We start from the raw sequence: 24,793 nt of genomic DNA, 5'->3' as shown, positions 1-24,793 counted from the left end.
GTGGAGCACACCATTGAGGTTTGTGGTGCCTCTATGAAAACATGTTTAAGAGCGAGCAAAAGTGTTGGAGAGGCAGAGGAGTAAGAAACAGCAGGGTGAAGAACAAGGTTGGACGAGAAGGGGGAGGAGACACTCCAGGCACCAGAGCAGGTATTCCCCTGCAGCTCATTGAAGAGGCTCTGGAGCAGATATTCACAGTGCAGCCTGTGGAAGACCCCACATTGGAGCAGCTGGATATTTCCGGAAGGAACTGTGGATTCTGAAGAGCCCACAGTGGAGCAAGGGAAAAGTGTGAGGAGGAAGGAGCTGTAGAGATGAATTGTATGGACTGTAACCCCCATTCCCAATCCCACCTGTGCTACGTGGGGATGGGGGAGAGAGGTGGAGGAGTTGGTAGTGAGCTTGAGCCTGGGAAAAGGTGGGGTGAGGAGGTGCTTTAATTTTTATCTTTTTTAATTATCCAAATCTCTTTTAGTTTGCAATAAATTGATTTTCCCCAAGTCTGTTTTGCCTGTGATGGTAATTGGTAAATGTATTTATCTTGATGACCTTTTTCATCTTATTTCTCCCCACGCCTCTGTTGGGGAGGGGAGGTGAGGGAGGGTCTGGGTGGGGGTCTAGCTACTGGCCAGGCTCAACCCATTGCACCCCTGGTACTGAAACATCCAGTACTGAGTATTTTAGCACTGGCAACCAGTTACAACCAGCTAGCACCTGACTGATAGCAGAGTCCCAAATTATGCTCTGCTTTTTTCTACATGTGGAAGTATGATAACAAGGTGCTTTAATTTCTGTGCACCTTTATGGTAACTAACGAGGCGATTGCTTCATTGTTGGTCAGTTAGAAGCAACCATCTCCAGAAATACCTGTATCTTGCTCTTTTTTGCTAATCCATGTAACTCTAAGGCTGTCCAGGCCTTGAAAAGGATACTCTGTATAGGAAAGAAAGTTTGTTTTGTGTGCACTGCATCTAACAAAAAAGGGTGGTATTGTGTATTTTTGCAATATTACTTGTCCTCCAAACTAAGCCATTGTAAAAGCAACATCCCTGCAGAATGAAACACTGAGTGAGGACCAGTCTTGGAAATATCCTGCAATTTAGTATTTTTTTTGTGCAGCCATGCTGCTGAGCTCTTTGGGGAGTGTTCCCAGCAGCAGCTAACTTTGCAGAGGCTTCTTTCCCTTGATAGGTATGGGAGACTTGATCACTCTCAAGCTGCCAGGCTTGACTTACAAGAGGCAGAAGTATAAGCCATACAAATAAACAATCTGTTAGTTCAGCTACACAAGCTTATTCTTGTTGCTGTATCTTCTAGGAACAATGATAGTGTGTAAACATAGCAGAAAAATGCAAGAGAACTGACATAGATTTCTTTGTTTCATTGATCCATCATAGATTGGAAGACATCAGAAGGTAGCTGGCAGTGTATGACATTTTGCTGCATGAACTTTTTACAGCTACCCTGTAACTTTGTCATTGTTGGCTATTATTGAAGAAGTAGGAAAAGGATAATCTAAGTAAAAATTCTGTTTATATTATTTAAAGTGGCATTTAATAATCCAGTTTAACAATGTGCATATCAGTTCACTAAAATTTATAGTAAAATAAAAAGATTTCTGGTTTCCAAATTCTTGTCCATTATTCATTCTTGATTTTTGAAAAGTGGTTTCATATCTCTTGAAAATCCACACTGAAGTTAGTACGGCATCTGGAATCACAGTATGTCTGGCCTCTTGATTGCTTTGTTCAGAGCTACTGAAAGAAATCCAAAGTATATTAAGAAAATAAAAGGTTATTTTCAGTACTGTTCTTACAGTATGTATTGGGTAAAATACAATGCTTTTTGAAGGTATACATGCTGTGTTCCTAAAGATAAATTGTATGAGCTGTAAATATATTCAAGAGACAGTTTAATACTTGTGCATTAAAAGGTCACCCTAAAAGGCTGCATTTTTGAGGGGAGTAGGTATTTATTTCTTCTTTGGCTGCCACGGTGGCTAACAGCCAAGCTTCTTGTCAGACACTCACTTGCTTCCCTCTCAATGACCTGGGAGAAAAGGGGAAGAACAAGAAGGAAAGCTCATGAGTTAAGGACACAGTCATTGCTTATTTATCATTTGCCATCATGGGCAAAACAGACTCTGCTTGGGGAAAATAGCATAAATTATTGCATATCAAATACTTAATTATTAATTCAGTTAGTGGAACCAGATAGACATGCTACAACACCACCTTTTCTCCCCCCTTTCCTAGGCTCAGCTTCACTCCAGATTCCCTTGTGACCACTAGCCACCCTGATGTGGGCTGTCCACAGTCTGTGCCTAATGGTTTCTCTCTGCTGCTTTCTTCTGCCACTGGGCTTCCTGCTGCTGTTTTCTCCTGCATTTTGCTTCCTTTTTCTCTCTCCATCTGTCACTTTTTGCCCTTCCTTAAATAAGTTTTCCCTTTGGGCTCAACTGTGTGCTGGTGTGGGTCTGTGGAACCAGCTAGAACTGTCTGTTTCTAGCACAGAGCAGCCCTGGCCTCTCCTCACAGATGCTGCCTAGACCTTGCCATGGACTCCCAATATAGAGCCATATAGTTTTCATCTGGCAGGCTTTCATTTTACAAAATGACACATCAGGTTGGCAAAAAGGGGCTAGTCAAAGCAGTAGTTAAGAATTTTAAAAATTAAATTACTGACAGTTCTCTGAAAACATGGTTTCCATGTGCAGCAGCACAGAAAACAGCCAGCAAAAGGCAGTGCATCATCAGGAAAAGGTATTGAAGACAAGACAGTGTCATTTTGTTGCTATGAAAAATCTTAAGGTTTACCACAGTATGATGGATAAGAGAAAGGCAGAGTTTTTACTAAATCTCATGGTATTAGAACTACTTAGGGCTTGCTGAAACCTCTACATGAAAAACAGATAAGGGGCAGCTTTTACACAGCAGTTTGTTAACATCAGGTACTGCTGTGACAGGAGGTTGTGGAGATGGACAGTGTCACTGGGTTTGAAAGAGGCCATCTAACAGAACCAAGGCCAGAAATGAAAGCTAGAATAGGCAGGGGTATATCTCCGAGATCCCTAATCCAGTGATAGCAGCTGCTGGGAGAGAGGGAGAGGAATGAGCTGCAGGTACTGTCTGGGCTCATGGGCTCTCCCACACTAGGAGTGGAATTTTTCTGATGCCTGGAGACTAAGGACTGGGTAGAATAGGCAGTCTGGCCTACTAAGGCAGTTTATAAGAGCTAGTGAGAACTTTCCTGAAACCCAGAAAAAAACAGAAGTTTGCTAGAATCAGTACAGAAATACCAACTGTAGGAACTCAAGGGTGACCCAAACAGTTTCTGTTACTTGCTCTTACCACCCCTGTTTCTCTAACATTACTAGTCTGAAGAAGTTTCAAGTGATTGTAGTCCTGATTATTTTGAAGGTGACCTTTCATCACAGTTATCTCCTGGTAGTGCTGTACCCGGTGATCAGGTGCTGAGGAGCAAAGGCCAGAGGTTGAGCCATTTCTATGAAGATCAAAATAATTTAATTTGCACAGAAATAACTTCATTAGAAGATCATGAGCAGCAGACCAGATTTTTTTTCTATTTCATCTGGTGTTACATAGCATTGTTTATGAAGACTGTCATGTTGGTAGTCATGGCTTCAGCTGAAGAGTGGAAGTAATTCCATGTCTTTTAATAAAACTACCTTACAGAGTGTTTTTTCTGTTCCTGATACCATTCAGTTCCTATCCAGAATTCTTGCCTAAATATTTGTTCTGAGTGATTTGATTAAAAATAATCGAAACTTCTGGCTCTTGAAAAAAACCTATTCCTACCTTGCAAGTAACAGATTTTCAAGGTTCATTGTACACCTGTAGGATGCCTCCTTGCAAACCTTTTGGTCTGGTACCTAGTGAAACCAAACTGAGTATCTCTACAGTGTATATATACATACATTCATTTCATTAGATAGCATTTCATTATGTCTTAAAGCTTTATAGCAAATGTTCATTTTCCTACCAATTTTGCGTGCTTCTTCATTATAATATTAACAATAATTTATAGTACTACAAAGCAGGAATGAATCTTTTTGATTTATCAGCCCTTTCTGCATTAATTTGGGTGGGTTTGTATTGTTTGGTTTGTTGGGTTTTGGTTTTTTAATTTGAGTGAAATCACTAAATAAAAGCCTGGTGTGTGATGTCTTTATCTGGTATTTCATATATACATCAAATCTCTCACTTTTTTCTGAGGATTTTCTTCCCATAAAGCATTATCTTCAGGGAGGTGTCATATACTTAATGAACACATTTGCTCTGATGGAGGATCCAACTGTCGTGAACATGAAATGACTCTTCAGTTCTGCTTACCCTTTAGAGGCCTAAAATCTTATCTAATTTTTTGTTTCAGGAACATACATTTTCAGTACTGTGTACTTTTTAGTGATTTTTCAACTTACTGATGGCCTTTTGTTGCCAAAGCCAATTCTCAAAGATTAGAAATTAAAATTAATTTGGTTTGATTTCATTATGGAATCTTGCAAGAATCATTTTGCTTGTTGGGTTTTCCTAAAAACCTAGTTGGCTTCATTTTTTTTGTAGTGTGACTGGAGAGATGGTTAGCTTTTCATAACTTGATGAGTTGTGAACTTTGAAGTAGTTTTTTCTACAGTGACTTTGTCCAGTGATCTGTTATAAACTTTTTTTATCATAGTTCCCATGAATATCAACTGAAGATGGAGAAACTGTTGTGAAAGGGAACACACAAAAACTTAAAGGGAGTTGTACATTGACTGATAGGACACAACAGATGAAATCTGTCTGTTGCACAGGACTCAGGGACATTGAGAGCTTAGGTACTTGGGATACTTTACAGCTGGGTAGACCAGATAGTCCCTGTAGAATATTTTTGTAGTGTTTTTAATTGGCTTTTCCTTTGGAATATCACTACATCAGAAAGGTTGATTAACTAATCCTTCCTTTAACTTTCTTAGAGTTAAGGAATACTTTGAAAGAAACATATTCAGGAGAAAAGGAGCATCTTTGATAAGTGGTATATTTATAAATATTTTTTCCCATTATGCTGATTTATGATACGACCTTTTCTCTCATTACCCTTCTTCAAATAATACAAACTAGTTGGGGAAAAACAATCCAAAATTGTTTGAAAATATTCCAAAACAAATAGCTGGATTTTATGACTACAGAAAACTCGATTTCTTTGTAGTATTGGTATAAAGGAGGGTTACCCTGACCATATTTCTGACTTTTTGAGTGTTGACATTTGGACTGTTCAGCCAAAGCTTCATATCTGCATCTGAGGCTGTGGGAAAATATATAGAGTTGATGTTTTAGAAATAATACGCAGTAACATGAAAATGACACTAATGTAAAAAGGGCTAGCATAAGGTTGCTTGTAGAGTTGAATGTTGAGCTATATGCTGAAACTCAAAATTGGATTTGCAGAGCTCAGGCACACAAAACAGCCCAAGTTTGAAACATAATAAAGGAAGAAAGGTATGAAATTAAATATATTTAGGGGATTTAGCTATATTTTAGATGTATTTTTTTTAAAAAAAACAAGGAACAAAATAGAGTATTTCAGGTGATAATTAGTTTCTTTAATTCTCAGTGTTCTTAAATATTGATTTTTTAAAAATATGGGTTTCTATTTCAACACTTCATAGACTTCAACAGCCAACTATAAATCTGGAATGTAACATCTGCCAGTGACTTAATAGATCAGACTCCCACTCCAGTTTAGGTATTTCCATTCCTCTAGTTTCATGGGGTGGGCAGCAGGGGAATATGTATAAACAAATTATTAGAACCTTTTATGACATAGGTCTCATGCTTAAAACTATATTGGGCTCGAGCTTGACCTCTCTTCCCAGTTACTGGGGTGCTACTTTCTCATCCAGTAACCTGTTCTGGTCTCATAGCTCACCTTGCTCTGAGCAGGAGGTTGGTCTAGAGGACTCCCAAGATCCCTAGTAGCCTGCATTATCCTGTAAGCCTATGATTTAGTTATGTCAATGTTAACTTCAGTATCAAGCTTGTTTGTTTTACAGTATGTAAATACGAATATAATAATAATATCAGGTGCATTGCTTTGGTTGCCTTGAAAGTAAACAGTGCAATATATATATACATACGTGATTTTTAGGAAAGCAGTCACATGTTTCTGTTTAAGACAGATTCTTCTTTTATATTTTATTATTTCTGAATGGGTTTACTTTTTACTTGTTTCTTAATTTTTAAAAGTTTTGTTACTAATCAAATATATAAAACCATTTGCTGACAGCTTATATTGTTAAGGGAATAAGATGTCAGAAATTTTTCAAGAGAAAGTAACTGCTTAAAAATTGTGCCATAGGTACAAACATTTGCTAACAAAATTTCTTGAGATCATCCTTGAACAACTGCTATCATCGCTACTCCTTCTTTGCAGGGGATGGAGTGCTAGATCTCTCTACAAAGAAAAGCGCAAGGTTGGAAGAACCAAAATATGATCCATTGTGTTCTGAAAACTCAGTGTCTGGGTAAGCAATGTTTAGGACTCTCCTTGGCTTACGTAAAAGACAATCCAGGTTTCTCTTCTCTAAAGTCAGGTTTTATGTTCATAACATATTTGTATATACTGACACACACATGTGGTTCCTATTTTGCTTTCAAAAGAATTTTTGTCACTCATAAGTGTGTGTCTACGTATATATCATATGTTTCATTTGTCTTTTTCCTTTTTTTCTGTTTAAAGAAAAGTTATCAGAACAATCACCAAACTTTAGTTCATGTTACTAAAAATGAACTGAAAATTGATTACATAACACATTAAGAGTAATAGGATGGTAGAAGAAAATGTAAATACATTCTTTCAGAGTTTATTTAGGAAACTTCAATTTTGAACAGAAATTACCATGTTAATATTTAGATTTAAAATATTCTTCAACTAACATGAACAAGTTAAATGACTTATCTATAATATTCCTTAATAAGAGAGAGAGAGCAAGTGCGTGAGAGAGAGCTCTTAATCGTCATATGTATACTTACATCATGGTTCTGACTATGGTGTGTGGTGGCAAATAGTTAAATTTCTTCATTCAGCAAGAAAAACGTTATTGCATCTGCTGAAAGCTACCACAAAACTAGCAAACACATTGTTTTGTTGGATTTTGTTATGATCTTGGCATCCTCCCATCCACTAGCCATAGCAGGACCCTTTTTATCACCTGTACGTCTTACCAAATAACTTATTGCAAATAGGACTACTATAGCAGTATTTGTTGGGTGATGTAAAATTGCATTTTATTAATTTGCTGATATGAAGAAGTTTTAAAATGGACGACTTTGTAATTAGAGAGCTGTAAATAGTGGCTAGAAGTTTTTTAAACTGTGTTTTATTTTGCCAAAATGGACTTGATGGTTAACTACAGCACTTTATCTTATTGTTGTAGAAAGCCTAGTGTTGTGTAAGTCTGGGATGTTTGTGTGTAGTTATGTACTTATTGCTGCAAATTTTCTATGAGGGGGTTGACTCTTTTATTACTTGTTTAGCGGTAACGTCACGTTTCTACTAACAAAAACTCCTTCAGGATTTGGGTATTAAATGGAACGTTAATTGTATAATTAAAATTATAACACTGTTGCACTGCAAGCATGTGAACAAGGGAATATAGCAAGCACATGAGAATATTATCAAATACTGAGCTAGGATATAAAGTTCTTGGAAGGGCTGCTGTAGAAGCCACCGTATGATTTTTGACGCACTGTCCTACCAGAACTGTAACATTTTGCTAGGATAATCATTTAACTACCACATCTCAAAGGCTTAAAAGTATCAGAAGCAGTGATGTTACCGAAGCAAGGAGTATAATAAAGGAGTGGACCCTTCCCTTCCATAGCTGTGTGAGAGTCTCTCATACATCAGTTTACCATCGTTTCATTCCATCCATCCAGGAGACTACACAGACACAGAGAGGACTATGTGGAAAGAAGTGCTGAGTTTGCAGATGGTTTGCTCTCAAAAGCTTTGAAAGACATTCAGTCTGGAGCACTGGACATAAATAAAGCAGGCATACTTTATGGCATACCTCAAAAAACTTTACTTCTCCACTTAGAAGCCTTACCAGCAGGAAAGCCTGCACCTTTTAAAAACAAAACTCGAGATTTCAATGATAGTTATTCATTTAAAGACAGTAAAGAAACTTGTGCAGTCCTACAAAAAGTAGCCTTGTGGGCAAGAGCTCAAGCAGAGCGCACAGAAAAAAGTAAACTCAGTCTACTTGAAACCTCAGAATTAAAATTCCCAACAGCTTCCAGTTACCTCCACCAGTTAACTCTACAGAGAATGGTCACTCAGTTTAAGGAAAAAAGTGAAAATCTACAATATGAAACTTCGAGTCCTACTGTACAATTAAAAATTCCTCAGCTAAGAATAAGTTCTGTGTCCAAACCACAGTCTGATACTGCTGGTCTTCTGGATGTTATGTACCACGTTTCTAAAACCTCCTCAGTCTTAGAAGGATCAGCTCTTCAAAAATTGAAAAATATACTCCCTAAACAGAACAAAATTGAATGTTCTGGACCTGTAACTCACTCAAGTGTTGACTCCTACTTTCTGCATGGGGACCTCTCTCCTTTGTGTCTTAATGCTAAGAATGGGACAGTAGATGGAACCTCAGAAAATACAGAAGATAGTTTGGATCGTAAAGATAATAAGCAACCAAGAAAAAAACGTGGCCGCTATCGGCAGTATGATCATGAAATAATGGAAGAAGCAATTGCAATGGTAATGAGTGGGAAAATGAGTGTTTCCAAAGCACAAGGAATTTATGGGGTACCTCACAGCACTTTAGAATATAAAGTAAAAGAAAGATCTGGAACATTGAAGACTCCACCGAAGAAGAAGCTCCGATTACCAGATACTGGCTTATTTAATATGACAGATTCAGGGACTGGCAGCTGCAAAACTAGTAGCAAGCCTGTGTAGAATAATTGTTAGCAAATTGTTTTGTGTGTGTGTATGTATGTCTGTATACACACACTGTGTGAGAAATACATATGCTCACTCTGACAGAAGACGTGAAATTATACAGTTCAAAAACCACATACATGCCTTTTGAAAAATAGTTTTATTCAGGGTTTTCACTGTGGACAGAATTAGAGAGTTGCTCACTTAATTCTGATAGTGTGTATTTAATATAATCCTTGTATAAATAGGTGAAAAGATTCAGGTTTTATTTAGTAGTCAATAGCATAAAGATGTTTTGGGAAAACAAGTATTGTCATGTGAAGCATAATTTTTAATTGGTGAAGAACCACTCTACCCGTTCAATAATCCATCTTATTATGGAAATACACAACCAAGGGTTAGCAGGCTTTTATACTTCACAAAATACTTGCAATAAATTGTAAGTAACTCAGATTATACAAATCAAGGGATTTTTTAAAAAAGCTAGTTCCTTACAAGGAAGTGGATTTGTGAAGTATTAGTAGGATATAGTACATTCTGTGAAAGAAAAAAAGTTCATCGTTACTTAAATATCCAATACAAGTAAGAAAAACATTTCGTTACTAAAAATGTGTGTTTAGCAGGCATAAACTGCATTTTTTATCATTTTAAGAAAATTTTGTTGGTGGTTTAGAAAGAAATTGGTGTTTACAAAGTGTACACTTATGAAACCTGAGAAATTACTGTAGTTATAGAATTATTAAATATGAAATAAGATGGAATACTAAGAGCATAAAATAATTTAAACTTTAACATAATTTTCCTTTTTAGTTTGACAAATAAGGTAACTTGTAAGGTTTAAAAAGAAAGTTGGAATGCAACTTAGCATGTTCATAATGTGCACAGAATGAGCTTGAGAATGGTTTGGGTTTGTTTTTTTTGTTTAAACGTGCTGGTTAGTTGATGTTATGACTACTTAAAATTTATTTAAGGACTGTGTCACACTCCTATCGAAGAACCTCACTGTAACTGTAATGTATTTGCTGCTGTGACATTTCAAAACTTTTTCAGTTTATCAAAATGAATACCAAGTTACATTATCATTTTGCTAATAACCAAATTTGCAGTTCAGGGTCTTGATAGAAATACAAATATTAAACAGTGAAGCTGTTTTGAACTTTCAATAATATAAATTCTTTATAAATTTGGTAGTTAGAAGTTAGGCAGTTCACTTTAAATACGTAACTTTTAATAGAATTTAAGGGAGACCAATTACCTTCATATTGCAGTTTTTACATGAATTTCAAAGTACTTGCATTGAACTTTATATCATACTTAATTTTTTTGTGTAATATCACAAAGTATGTGTCTACATATGAAGAATGGGGGCTTGCTTCATACATTCAGTACTGACCATCAATGCCCTTTTCCTCTCAAAATATAGGTTTTTTCTGCATGCATCTAATATGGCACAGAAAAACGCTTCAACTTTTGTACATTTGGTACACATACATACATTTTTTTTTCCCACTTAAATTTGCTTGTGTGTATAGGTTAATTATATAAATGAAACGGGACATTAGATACATATGGACCACATCAGGTAATTTAATTTATAGATAAGCTTGCCATTAAATTCAGTGGATAGCATACTGAAATATTGATGGCAAAATCTAGCCCGTACTTATCAACGCTACTAAAAAGTGACAACTTCCATTTTAAAACCGAATAATACTTTGAAACTGCACACCAGTGTCTCAGTTCTTTGGTCTCTCAGATCTATACTGAATCTTCTTCAGTGACTAAGGTTTACTTGCATATTACAGAATGAATCCTTTTTTTAAGAAGAACTGTACCTGATAACAAAGAGGTCACAAAACAGCAGATGTCAGGGTCATCTTTCATTTCAAAAGAATTAAGCCATATTTTGTGAGGGCCAGAAGGATTAATTTGTGAATATATTCCCACTGAAAAATGAAGTTGAAAAAAACCTTAAATGTTTCAAGATCTGTCTTTATACAGTTTTACTTGCAGAAATTTGGGGCTTCAATACATTGCCTAATATTTGTACCATGCTGATGTTTTCTACTCCTCAGACAATGCTGTAAACTTGAGTCAGAAGTTTATATTGAAGGCAAGTTAAAGTACTCTTTTTATATCATTTAAAAGATGACCTGACCAAAAAATTAACAGGATTCATAAAATCAGGGATCATTTTACTATTGACTTAACAGTACTCAGTAGTTTTGTATGTAATATTATAATTAATTTTCAACATTTTAGTACTTGTATTTATTTTTTGGTCAGAAATAGTATATTAAAATATTTTTTGATAGTTTATAGATGATACTCAACCTGTAAGTGTTTAAAGGAACAGAATTATTTGTTTCTAATTATTAGGCTAACCTTTGATTATACAACTAAGGAAAGGCAGGGAAATGTGTAGATTCTCCTTCCCCAACCCTATGTATTCCATTAAATGTCATTTAAATTACACATTTTGAACTGTTTTATAAATTCAGTTACCAGTCACTACTTAGTAATTGACAAATTTCTGAGAATTCCTGTTTCAGCAGAATTTTAAATGAAGGCGAAAGCAAGCCCTACATGCTTTCTACTTATTTGAATGTTTCTCAAGTATTTTATATTAAAAAACAGTGCCTCTGTTTTTAGAACTACTGCTCAGTAAAGCTGTTTAAACCATTTCTGGTAGCTAATGACAATTTTATATTAAATTGTATATTAACTTTAGTGAGACTGATTTTTTTAGTTGTTTACAGTACAAATACTTGTATTTGTTTTTTAATTGCAGTATTTCCATTGTCGCAGTAATTTAGTAAAACTCTGTGGCTGCCTTGATTTTTGACAGATTTTTGTTAACAACTGATTTTTAGGCAATTAGTTATATTTATGCATAAATCAATTGCACTATAATTCATGAATTATTTATTACAATATTTTCTAATGAATTCCATGTATTTGTCTTGTGTTGTAAATGTACTGTAATTCTGTTTCTTCTTTGTGTTGTTATATTCCTAAATCTGATTGTATGAATTTAATTGTTTAGTTAACGTGTTTCTACGTTGTAATTTGTAGTAAAGCACTTCAATGCTTTTGCACATAAATTTACAACACTGATGTGTGATTGATTTGCTCATTCAGTAAAAAAAAAAAGAAAGAAACAAAAACCTGTACACTGACTCATTTGACTTACTCCTGAGGCACAAGTTTATTAGTAGTGGCATAAGATCAAGAACTGTACAAATTAAGCACATAATGACTAATTTACTATGACAATTTTATATCTCAGAAATAGCAGCTTTAAGGAAGCATGATTTTTCAGAATTGATGCATTACTCATAAATGAGAAGAAATTCAGAAAACTAATTTTGTAACACATCTTTAGTCCGCAGCTAAAAATTATCTATTATATACTACAGATAATATATAACTTTTTTGATGGATCTATTTACTTAGTAATGTCAGAAAACAGAATTTCCATAAGATAAATTTATATTTTTATAATAGTTCTATGCTGTTCATATAAGCAGTTGAAAGTATGTTCTGTTCCCAGTTTTGTTCCTGTTCCCAGTCTGCAAAGAAGTTGCTAGATTGATCCATCTTGTCTGTGGCTCAGACGGCAGAGGGTAGAATGCTAGGGGAATCTTCTGGGAGTCTTCTGATAGCATTCTTTCCTGATAGTTTTTTGATTTGTGGAGGAGGCAAATGTTTACTTTTTCATACATAAAATAATATGCTGAAAGGCTAGTACTTAACCTTATCACATCTCTGCCTTAGTGGCAGTTTTGGATTCCAGTCAGTCCCCACTCCATGATATTAACTGCCCCTTCAGGAGAGAAATAATGTCATTCCATGCTTAACTTTAGTCTTCAGAGATACTGTGCACCAAATGTACAGGGGGAACAGTGCGTATTGATCCTCTCACCTCTCAACCCCTCCAGTTCTTACCCATTTTTCTAGCCCTCCTTTTGTGTGTGATTTGTAGAAAGTGTAAGGCTGTTCTGTGAAAGAAGTGTGCAGTTGTGACTTTCTTCCTTTTGTGAAACTATTGTTTAAGCCTTTTAACTTGAGGATAGTCTAAACTACTGTGTGACAACACAGATATAAAGGGCTGTAGGAAGGAATTACAGGAAACTGAAATCTAAATCCATAACTGTATTGAAAAGCTACTAAAAATCAGTTTGTTTAAATATATGGACATCTCTGTTGAAGAGAGGCACTTCAAAGAAAATGTTTTGCTTTAATATTTTAATTTGTTTGCATTCCCAAACGGGTGACCGAGTAAGGGCTTGATGTATTTTCATGAACTTGGAAGATCATTTGGAGTGTGGTACTATTACAATAGAATAGGTGAAGTTAAGTTGTCCATCAGCTTTAGAAACTAACACACACTAAGGGAAAGCAGATTATAGATGTTGCACAATGGTAGATAACCAGGAAGGAAATTGTATTAGAAGAATGTCCAGTATGTCTGTAATAACCAGGATATTACTTTGTACAACGTTGATCTCCACATAGCAAATTCAAAGCAGTTTTGAGGCCTTTGGAAGTTTTGGTTACTGACTTAGAGATGGCTTTAGGGCTCTGAAAGTTTCTTCCACCAGTGATCATATTTTAAATAGCAGTTAGGAGCACAGGTCGTCTACAATTAAAGCTCTCCAGTGAAAGACCATTAGACATAGCTTGTAAGTCTAGACAGACAGAAGGATATCTGTCTAGAGATCCAGTCTAAAAAGACTGTACTGTAGCCATTTTTATAGCAAATTAGTACTTTAAAACCTGCGATTTACAGACAAAATACTGAAGACCTAGTGATGCGTTGAATTTTTTCTGTCTGGCCTTTCAAAACATTATTTAATTAAAGTCATGGTGGTAGGAAGGGCAATTAATTATTTTTTATCCATAGCTGTATTTCTAGAAGAAGCTTTGTTTTCAGAAGTGTAGTGGTACATGTCAACACCTCGTGACTCCTGAGTTTGTTGGACTAACACTCAGACTCTACTCAGTGAAGTGGCGTTTCAGAAACAGTTAAATCATGACAATGACATGCCCTTGAATAATGCTGTTTTTACTTTAGATTACAAGTGCAGCGAGGGTTTTGTTTTCTTTTTAAGGCCTTAATTATTTCATTTTAAACATAATCTCAATTTCAACTAGTAGTACCATCACAATTATCTCACGCTGTTATGAGTTAGTATCATCTAGATGCTTGATTTTGAATATATACCATTTAATATTAAATATTACAGGAGAAGGAAAAGACATGAGGAATTATTAGGCATAGTTGGCTGGTTTTGAGCTCTAAACTTTAAAATCCATGTGGGACAATAGAAATACAAATTTGCATGTATAACTTCCAGTAAGAAATCTGAAGCTAAAAGTTATTATTGATGCTAGTAACATTGGGTATGAGCTAATTAATGAATAGGTAACTTTATATAAATACAGCACATTAAATTTTAAATATGTTTGTTCCTTGATCAGTACAGTTGTAAACCCAATCAAAAGGAATTTTTTCCAAAGTACAGGCTTAAATGCAAAAAATTACAAGAGATAATAGGGTAAAAAGTTAGTGTCATGTTCAGAGTTTGGTGATATGTTTAAACAATACATACTTTTCTAAAACAGAATTCTTCTAACATTTTCTGCTCATGCAATTGGTTTCAGTAAAACATTTGAATTAGGTGTTAACTATCTGTTGATAGTTGCTATCCAACATAAGGATTTTGTATTTAATTGAAGAAATATCTGTATTAATTTCTACCATGGATAATTTTCAGCTTTTCAATATAAATGATTGATTAGGTAAGTAGTGACATTAGCTTTAATAATTTATAAGAAATTAATTAAATAGTTTAAGATAGTATTTTATAAGTTACTTTATTTTGAGTTCATATTTTTCAGAAAAACTGCTCAGAACTGTTACTTAGATATAGGCCTACCCTGTATTTGACATTTAAAGGATATTTTTATCAGAAAGTTATTTATTCCAGTGGTGATTATCTCTGTTTCTGTTTAATGAAGGAATCCATGTGTGTGTGTGTGTGTGCACATGTGTGTAATATATTTCAATGAAGAGCCTATGATACACCACTGCAATTTATTTTAAAACTAGAAGGGAAACTTTTATCCAAGTTTAGCAAAGAACAGTAACAGTAGCAAGTGGCTATTTTTTCCATCTTCTGTTAGCCTATTAAGAGTTCTTTTAAAATAAATATATAAATAAAAATGTCTTTAGAAGGATCTTTAAGAGTATCCTGAAGAGCATTCAATACGCTTTGGTATATGAATGTATCTTAGGGTAGGATTCGGGAGAGATCGATCTATTCTTGTCTCTGCCACAACCTTGAATTGTTACCTTAGGCAAGTAATTTGCCCTCTCTGTGCCTCATTTTGTGAAATGGGAGTAATAATAAACTCCCCAGGTTCATGGTGAGGTTTTCCTTCATTAATGACTAAGGTAGTTTGAAATATCAGAAAGCTAACATTATTGTAATTACATTTAGTTATGAGAAGCTATGTTTCAAACCATTCTTTTTGTCCATTAATTTCTTCCTGATTATTTTTCTTGTGATAGGACTGTCACCGCTATAGATAAGATGCATAGCATTGCTAGTGACCCTTGCAAGTATGATTGAATAGTGCAAATAGAACAGAACTGTTTTGCAAACTTCAGGTTTTTAGGCTTGAGTTTAACCATTATAACATTAGATATGGTGTTTTACTGTAATTTATATTTTGTTTTGATTTGTTTTCATTTTCAGTTCAATCTCAACAGCTGATGCAAATTCAGAGGAAACAGCTAATTTGGAAAAAGGAAAATCAACCTTAAACAAAGTTTTGGAGTCTTTTTGTTCATATCACTGGCAACAGACTTTGGCTATGTTAAAATTTTTAATACAAGATGAAAATGTTCCTATAGTTTGCAGTTGCAAGCAAACACATTTGGTCCACTCTGAAACTCCCAGTTCCCTTACTGAAGAGGATGTTCACGTTTCATTTTGCAATTGCAATGGACATACGCTGACAAAAAGGTGCTGTTTACAAAATCAAAGACCAAACACTAGTTTACCACCTCTGTCTGTTTGTATTAAAGATTTCCATTCTTTGTCATGCCAAGCTGTAGCAATTGGATGTATTAAGACAATGGTGAACAAAGCATGTAGTTCTCATAAGTATTGTGCTGAACAATTGCAAAATTATAACAGGCATTCTGTGAAAGCAGCAGCATGTACATATTCCACTAAGGACTGTGATCTCTTGAACAGCATTAAAAATTCAACTAGATCTCGCAGCCCATCACCACCTCCACTGTCACCTGTACAGAGTAAAGAATTTGAATCATTGGAAGGATCAATTGTAGATTTTCCAACTTTAGACAATAACAAGCTTGAAATATCCATCAACCAGCCTCCATTCCTCTTGCCAGCCGAAGGAAGCAAGGCAGAATTTGAATATGAAGGTAAAACATGTAGAGGAAAAGAGACCGAATATTCAGATGGAACATTGCTATCAACAGACCAAGAAAGCAACAATTATTATATAAATTCTGAGAAGGGTGAACATTCTGCCATTTTTCAAGATCTAATGGACCGTATTAATGAAAAGTTAAAATCAATAGACACTACGGATATAGCAACAAATCTTGTAAAACTTTCCAGCAGTGACAGAGCACCAGAAAATGATGTCAAATTAGGAGACTTCATAACCTCTCTTTTGCATAATGCTAAGGCAAGTGATTACAGCTTTATGGAATTACTTCACCAACATGATAAACAAATGGAAAGTAAAATTATCCAAACAAGATTCCGCAAGCGTCAGGAAACTTTATATTCAATGTATAATTCTCCTGATTCACCATTCATTCGACGACAGTCTTTGCAAATCAAGAGGGAGCTTGCAAGCCTTGATGAAACTCTTGTAAGAAAAAAGTCAATTTCTGAGAGAAATGCAAAGAAATCTACAAAAAAAATTGATAAAATATATCCAAATAAAAGACACAGTTTCACTGTGATAGAAGAAAAGGCTATGCAACATCTTGAAAGTAATCCATGCATGAATTGCCAAACCAAACCGATGTGCTTTCCAGTACACCAAACAGAGTCTTTCAAACTACCTCTTAATAATTTTCAGACCGGCTCTGGCTTTCTAGTTCTTTCAGAAAACAGTGCTATTGCAGCCAGCCAGACAAAACTCACAAAAACACAAGGAGACTGCACAACCTTAGAAGAGACTGATCAGATTCCCCTAAAGGATGAGACTAATGGAATTTTGGGCAGAACTAAACGTAACGTTGTGCCTCCTGGATGGTACTCTGTGTATGTAACGAACAATATTGTGTTTAGAAAGGCATCCAGTTCAAAAAAGTCTTTAGAAAGTTTGGAAAAAATTAAAAATAAAGATGTTCATGCTGAAAGATGCAGTGAAATAAGCAAAATTGTGAGAGACACAGACCTGCAAGTTGTTGTGGAGCGTTTAGAAGATACAATAAACTTAGCCAGAAAAACTAACAACTCATTGCTGGATAGTTACAAAATAAGCCAAAAATTAAATGATAATACTTACGAACAGATTATGAACCCAGCTGCTAGAAGAGGCCTACCTTTCACTCTGAGTGAAATGGGATGTGCAGGACAAAGCTTCCTTTCACATTCAGATGTGCCAAGCAGCAGTAAAATCAAAACTCTGTGTGTGACAAGCAAACAAGAAATGGTTATAGATCAAGAAATTAATGACAGCCTTTTGAAATCTCTGACCTTTGATTCATCCAGTTCAACTGCATATAATGGGGACCTGCATACAACTTCTGAAGCTGGGGAGATCTCATCTCCCTTAAACTACTCTAGTCCTATTAAGCTTATGTTTGTCTCAGAGGTTAATAGTAGTGAAGGAGTTAAATATACTTTGACATCTGCAGCTGCATCTTCTAAAGGAAGCACAGATATTTGTTTGTTTCAGGGGCACGCAAACACTTTGTTAGACAAACAGGCCACAGGAGATCTTCCTCGTACAATCTGTGTCAAGGATTGTGATTGCAGTGAAAATGATACCAAGGAGGAGTCAAGTTGTGTTTATGCGGAAGCAATTACAAGCTCTTGTCCAGTTGGTCAAACTAACTTAAATGACTCAAAACAAAATGACGAAGTTGGGGAGAAATCAAGCAGTAGCAGTGAATCAGTTTTAAAAAGAAAACCTGGTAGACCAAAGAAAATAGGTCCTCAAGTTGTTAAGCAGGTTAAGAGACCTATTGGACGGCCTCCAAAACCAAAAATAGACATGACGGAAAGCACAGAACCTAGACTTGAACTTAGCAGTGACGGTAGAAGTACCAAATCTGATCCAACAGTAATGGAAGAAGTTAACAGCAACAAAAATATTACTGTGACAGTTGTTTTTGGAAGGTCAAGAAGAACAAAGAGACATGTTTGTGAAGGTAACCTAAATGTAATCAGCATTCTACCCACACATCACATTGATTCTAATTTTGCCAATGACCACAGCAAAGCGAGGCACAATGCAGAAACTGAAAATCCTTTGACTGAAATGGTAGAAGCCTTAGAGAACTCTTCTACTGAAAACAAGGTCTCTGGTTATGACTACGTCAGACCTATCAAGAGCAACCTAGCATCACCACATCCTTGCAGCAATATTATACGACCAATTAAGAAACCATTAACCACCATTCGAAAACCTGGTAGGCCAGCAAAAGTAAAAATCTCTGGCATATCGGTGACTGTTAATAGAGTTTCACCTCAGGAAAGAAAAGTGAGTATTAGCAACTGTTTGCCTCCTTTACAACAACAGAATGTGTTAGAAAAAAACATACCACAGGAGGGAAAAAATCAACTGTGCAATAATATGAGTCAAATAAATAGCATGCAGAAAGATTCTAGAGAGGATGGATCAAACAGTGTTACTACAACAGTGTCAAGAAAACGTGGAATTCCATTGAGACATTCTGCTAGAGACAGAAAACCCTCACTGCATTTTTTGCATTCATTAGCATCTTCTAGTGCATTTACTTGTAGAAGTGCCTTACTCCATAAATCTTACAAACTTCATTTGAAAAAAGCTAAAGATCGAAAGGAAAAACATAGGCAGTCAAATCAGAGCACCGTATCCAAAGTTACCTCAGAACTGAGAGATACAGGAAATGCAAAGAAGGATCTTAAGGATAGTGAATTCAGGCCCATGAATGAAGTATCATCAGATCCCATTTTTTCATCAAATCCCTCTCTCAGGTGGTGGGCTACTTCCACTTCAAGTGACACTTTGTTGGAAGAACTAAATAATAGATTTGAACAGATAACTAATACCTGGTTGCGAGTGGGGGGAAATGAGTTTGATAAATGTGTATGTGAAAAAAGGGATCCCATTGAACAAGACTGTAATACTGAAATGTCAAACCCTTTAGACTCCTGCCTTGTAGAACTTGAAACATCACCTATAAAAATGCTTTTTCAGAAAAAGTGTAATATGAATGAACTCTGCACCTGGTTTATGCAAACTACAGAAACACAGTCTCTCTCTCTGGTGAGAAAGGCAAATGCTCGCAATCCTTTAGAAGTAGTTAGTACTAGAGAGATAAAGATGGAAACGAAACAATCTGATCTAAGTACTTGCCCTTTCAGAAAGCACTTTAAAAAGTTTGCACTATCCTCTCCTTCAAAACCAGCAGGGAAATTACAAATATTACATAACATTGTGAGGTCTCCAGGCTTAAGCATGAAAAGTAATTTCACGTTAGCCAGATTAAAAAGAAATGAATTTAAGAAGTTACAGCATGATAGGTGGGGACAAACGAAAAAGCTCTATAATCAGGCTCCTGGAGGCTGGAAAGCAAAAAAGAAAAATTTGCAGTACTTTTGCCAAAGCCAGTTGTTTAAAAGTACAGCTGAGGAAACCAGTGATGAAACGCCCAAGCTCCAGGAAAAAAATACAGTAGAAATCCAGCCCACTCAGACTTTGGTAGAATCTCAGAGTAGCCTCTTGCCAACTGAAAATGAAGCCAGAGGTGCATTTGTTCAACAGATGATGGGATCTTCTGACTTTAACCCACATCCTGGTTTAGCAAATATACTTAAGTCACATGCAGAGACGAATGGAACAATTTGTTGCCAACAACATGTTAGCAAAGAACAAAGCCAAGATAAACTGTTTCAAAATACTTGGAAAGCCAAAACCTTTAAAGATTGTAGGATATTTCTGAGAAAAATCAACCATATTGAGCAGCACAACTCGTTTAAGTTAAATAATGTAATTTATTCTCCTGAAGCTGTTGAAAGTAAAAGCAATCAGACCTATATGGAAGAAAAAAGACATCCTCTCTTAAGGTCCCATTCTACTAAGCAAAATGCATTAAAGAAAAAAGAAAATGAAACGTCTAAAGGATCTAATTCTTCTAAAGTGACTGAAAGACTGGATGACCAGTTTCACAGCAGAAAACTAAGTACTGGTGTAAACCATGGTGATAATAATCCTGCTGGTAGTTCTGAAGTTCTTATCAGAATAAACAAAAGAAAAAGTCCGCAATGGGAGACCACTGATACAAATATAAGAAAAAGGCATAAGAGACAATCATGCAGTAGTGGACAAATGGCAACTTATTACACAAAGTACCAAGTAGGTAAGTTCCTGTTCCCCCCTTCATCTTAAGATTGCAATCTTAAAGAATTGGAGAAGTCAAACATCTAAGCAGTTTGGACTTTTTTTTTTTAATTGCATGATACTCATTTTAATTTCAGAGAAGTCATGAAATTAAACATTGTGCAGCATCAGAGTAATGCAGAAAGTGCAATTTTAAAATGTATATAATATTTTACACAAATCTGTTGGCTACAGTAGTTGTGTTACATACTGTTACAGTTATAACACCAAGATTAAAAGAGCTAACTAATATAGTTCAGACATGTCAGAACTCAAGTTGTTGTCTGTCTGAAGTCAGTCACAACTGGTGATTGATTTCAAAGGGACAGAATTTCATTTCAATGTGTAGTTTTTTATATTGTGAGAAAGAGTAAATTATAAAATTAAGCAGAAATTCAGTATATTAACATACAGTTTAAAACAGTTGTTATCAAATGATATCTAATACGAATCTGTAATAGTTTCATACTTATACAGAAAAATAGTACAATGTACTTCTGAGAAGTATTCATTCAGAGATCCATTTTAGTGTCCATTCAATGCCAAATACAATCTGCTGACTGACGGGTTTGCGCATTGAATCCTTATAGAACAATTTAAAATGCAAAATTATTCTAGATAAATACAGTATATAGTTACTATGCTAAAATACATTGGCTTGGAATCTTTTTAGGCTAGTGTGAAATTAAATCCATTTTTGAAGCTAGATGTTTATAACACATTTTAATACAACTGTGACCTCTGAAAGGCCATTACATTACTTATAAAGAGGGTACACCTGTGAAATGATTTCTTCTCTTGGATGAAGAAATCTCCTTAAACAGAAGTCCCAATTCATTTCAAGGAAATAACTAAGGCGTGAAATACCAAGTAAAAAAAGTTCTGCAATAGGAATTAAATTACTGCAGAAGTATTCATTTGTAGAAACAATATTGTATTAGCTAATCTGATTATATTGCCCAAAGAATTAAAAAACCTATCCAAAATATCAGAGCTAAGTCTTATGTCCCCCTTTGTATTCTATATTGTAGAAAACTATCCCTAATAATAATAAACTGAAAAGTTAATTTAAGTTGTAATATAAACAGTATTATGGCTCTTGTATACTTTATTTCTTTTGTGCTTTATGCGATATATAAAATTATTCATATTAAGCTTATTCAGTGTAACCCTGCTTTTCCGAAGTACATAATTTTTAATCTTTATTTATTTTGTATTTTAATTCACTGATTTGAGGCCAAACTCAGCATAAAAAGCTTGTTTTTAAGAAGTTCAAATTTTGACACAATATTGCTGTAAAAAATCCAGAGAAGTAGAAAAGGAAAGTGTAACATTATCTGTTTCTTTTTGCAAATGAAGAAAGAGCTCTCTCATACTTTTTATTTCATAATTTTGACTGTAGTTGAGAAAATTTTGCATTCAAATCTTATTTATCTTTAAACTTTTTCTTGCTAGGGCAATGTAATGCCTATTACTGTGATATAGTCTCATGTTAGTTTTAATTTGGACTCAATTTTATTTACCTGATAACTTTCCTCCTTTAGTTTTGGATCTTCAGGAAATCTGATAACTATTTTGATATTTTACATTATTTCATTTACGATTTTTGTTATTTTCCCTTTTACTCATAGTTTCTCATATCAATTGTTGTCTTTAGAAAGGATGACAGGAAGTTAATTGATAAAGGAAATGTTAAAAGACAATGAATTCTGGAATTTTCTCCACACATGTAACCCCATACCTTTTTTTAGGGGTACTGTTGCAATATCAGGGGATTGTCTGATATAGAAAAGGATGTCTTCCTTTGGCATGGTGATTCAACATTGTGTACTGTCCACGCTAGCCAAGGAAATCATATAAACATTTTTAGTCTAGAGTATAGCTACTAGCTAAAAAGAAGGAACATGCTTTCTACATGCATGCATGTGTTTTCAAACATAATTCCTGCATCTGGAAGTTTAATGCACATGAAAACATCATTATTCATTCATATGTTCTTTGGACTGTATTTTTGTTGATCTGGTATCATAAATTATATCATTGTTCTGTTGTCATGATTGAAATGTTTGTATATAAACATTTATGGTCAATATTTAAAGTTTTTCTTCAAGTTTTACTGATCTTGGTGTCTTACCAAATGTTCTTGAAAGAAAGAGGTGTTGTGATGCTGTTTTATTGTGAAGCATTGTGGCAGGTAGGCAGAACATGGTTATCCAATTATTTTGTATACTCAATCTTTGTTAGAATGTGCAAGTGGGAATAAAGCAATTGTTCTTACAACTCGGGGTAGTATCAAGCAACCAGAACTAGCTATGTACTCATTGTAGCAACAGCAGAGAGTTAATCACTTTTTCATATTGCCTGTTTTATTCAAGATAAGGTGGATGGTAGATACATTGGTCCGTATGCTGTTTGTTACTACTTGAATTCAGAACTGTTGCTTCAACAATGCGTTTGATGTGTTGAGGGGCAGTTCCCTTTTACTGTAAAGCTATGTTCTGACTATTTTAATTTCTTTAGAAACACTGAAAAATTATTGCTCTCTGTGGTGGCAAAGAAAATTACGTAAGCATGTTTTTAGGAAAGCATTTTTGTTTTCTTTCCGTGAGAGTGGTTCAGCGTGTTTCCTTGTAACACTGAAGACCATATTCATGTGCTTTGGACTTGGCCAAACTAGATCCAAAAACGCTTTAAGAGTGCCAAGCTAAAATAAGAGAAACTGTTACCCAACAATAAAATGGGGCACCATAAAAGGCTCCATTTTAGGAACTTACAATGTACTGAGTATTTTTAAAATCTACTTCAGAGGGTGTGGTTTTATGACAGATGCAAAGGAGGTGGTGGACCTACTACAGTAGCAAGCAGTACTGCATGCTGTGAGGACGTGACATACCTTTTACTTACCCTTTGTATCAGGGTGGGAGTTCACATAGAAGAGCTTTTAAAAATCAATTCAGATCACTTTGAAGCTAGAATATTTTCTTCATCTAAAATGAACTTTTTTCATTTTCTCCCTTATAATTTGGCTTTTCAAGTAGTCTGGAGTTTTAGGAGAAAATCTATTGTATTTGTTGGCAGAGAATACAAATTTTCAATTTTAAATTTCATTATATTTGAATGCTGGTTTTCAGTGCTACCTTAATAAGATCAGATTAGTGTAGTACTTAAAATGAGAATTTGCTAATCTTTGTAATAATTTCAAAGTTGACCACAAGAGTTAGGAATCTAACTATGAAAACTTGGTACTTTTATGCGTCTAATTGGTCTTTTGATTGTGCACATAAAATACCATATATATTAATATGACAATAGACAAAACATTTCTTAAACTTGACTTCCATTACCATAAATTTTCTTGAAATTGGGAGGGAAAATTTTGTGAACTCTTTTTACACATCTGTATTAGCATGGCATTAATATTCCAGTTTTGTGGCTTAATTTCTTATGGTAGTGCAATCCAGTAGCGATAAGGCTACACAATGTGAATCTCTTTCCTACTGCTGTGGAAGACATTAGTCTCACCAATGACCTAGTGACAAAAATGATTGTTTTAGCAAGTCTTCAGCTCTCTCTTTCATGAAGAAGCACATTTTGCACTTCTAATGGGGAACAAATTTAAAATACTAGGTTAGGTAAAATGCAACAATCATAAATCTGTTGATTTTGAGAAATCCTTTTCAACAGCCATGTCTTAGCTCTTTTCACAAAGGCGTTTCATCAGAAGTTACTTGGCTTCAGAATAAGTTTCAGCAGTGATGCAGAGTAAGCAGATAGAAATTTTCATAACTGTAATTGCCAGACAAGAAGTTACTTTTTCACAGCCAGCTATAAAACAAAGTAAGAAAATGAATAGAAAATGTGAGAACAATATTGAAATGAATGACTCTTCCCAGTAAGCGGGCCATTTTTGATGCAGAAGTATAAAGGCAGAAACGTAGACTTGATATATAGTTGACTATACATGTATAATAAATCCTGACTCATTTAATGAACTTGATGGTCTCTTGCCTCATTCTCCTTAATGCAACAACAGCCGCTCTAATACCTCAGTCTAATACTCCATCTTGTTTTACGCTCTGGAATTCCACTTGCCAAATGCCATTCTGGTTCCAGAACTGAGGGAATGGTGTGAGATGACTGGGCTGAGCTGTTGTTTGCATGTATCCTTACGTAGATTTTCCTTCCCTAATTCCTG

At 35.1% G+C, this 24,793-nt stretch overlaps 1 protein-coding gene across 6 annotated transcripts in view; it reads left to right on the top strand.

Moving 5' to 3' along the window:
- The window catches only part of LCORL (ligand dependent nuclear receptor corepressor like), an 83,093-nt gene that overhangs the window by 47,052 nt on the left and 11,248 nt on the right, over window positions 1-24,793 (top strand). The window contains exons 6-7 of one of the 6 annotated variants that reach the window (XM_074904572.1): window positions 6,433-6,523; window positions 8,178-8,188. In XM_074904572.1, the coding sequence (XP_074760673.1) occupies window positions 6,433-6,523; window positions 8,178-8,188 (102 nt within the window). Of the gene's footprint in view, window positions 1-6,432; window positions 6,524-7,937; window positions 11,863-15,716; window positions 20,579-24,793 lie in introns of those variants that run through there. The other 5 variants (XM_074904569.1, XM_074904568.1, XM_074904570.1 and 2 more) reach the window with 5 other exon arrangements.

The sequence above is a fragment of the Athene noctua genome, chromosome 4, assembly GCF_965140245.1.
Source record: "Athene noctua chromosome 4, bAthNoc1.hap1.1, whole genome shotgun sequence".
Classification (NCBI taxonomy): Eukaryota; Metazoa; Chordata; class Aves; order Strigiformes; family Strigidae; genus Athene; species Athene noctua.
The sequence above is the reverse complement of the archived record's forward strand: the minus strand, read 5'-3'. Positions and strand labels throughout refer to the sequence as shown.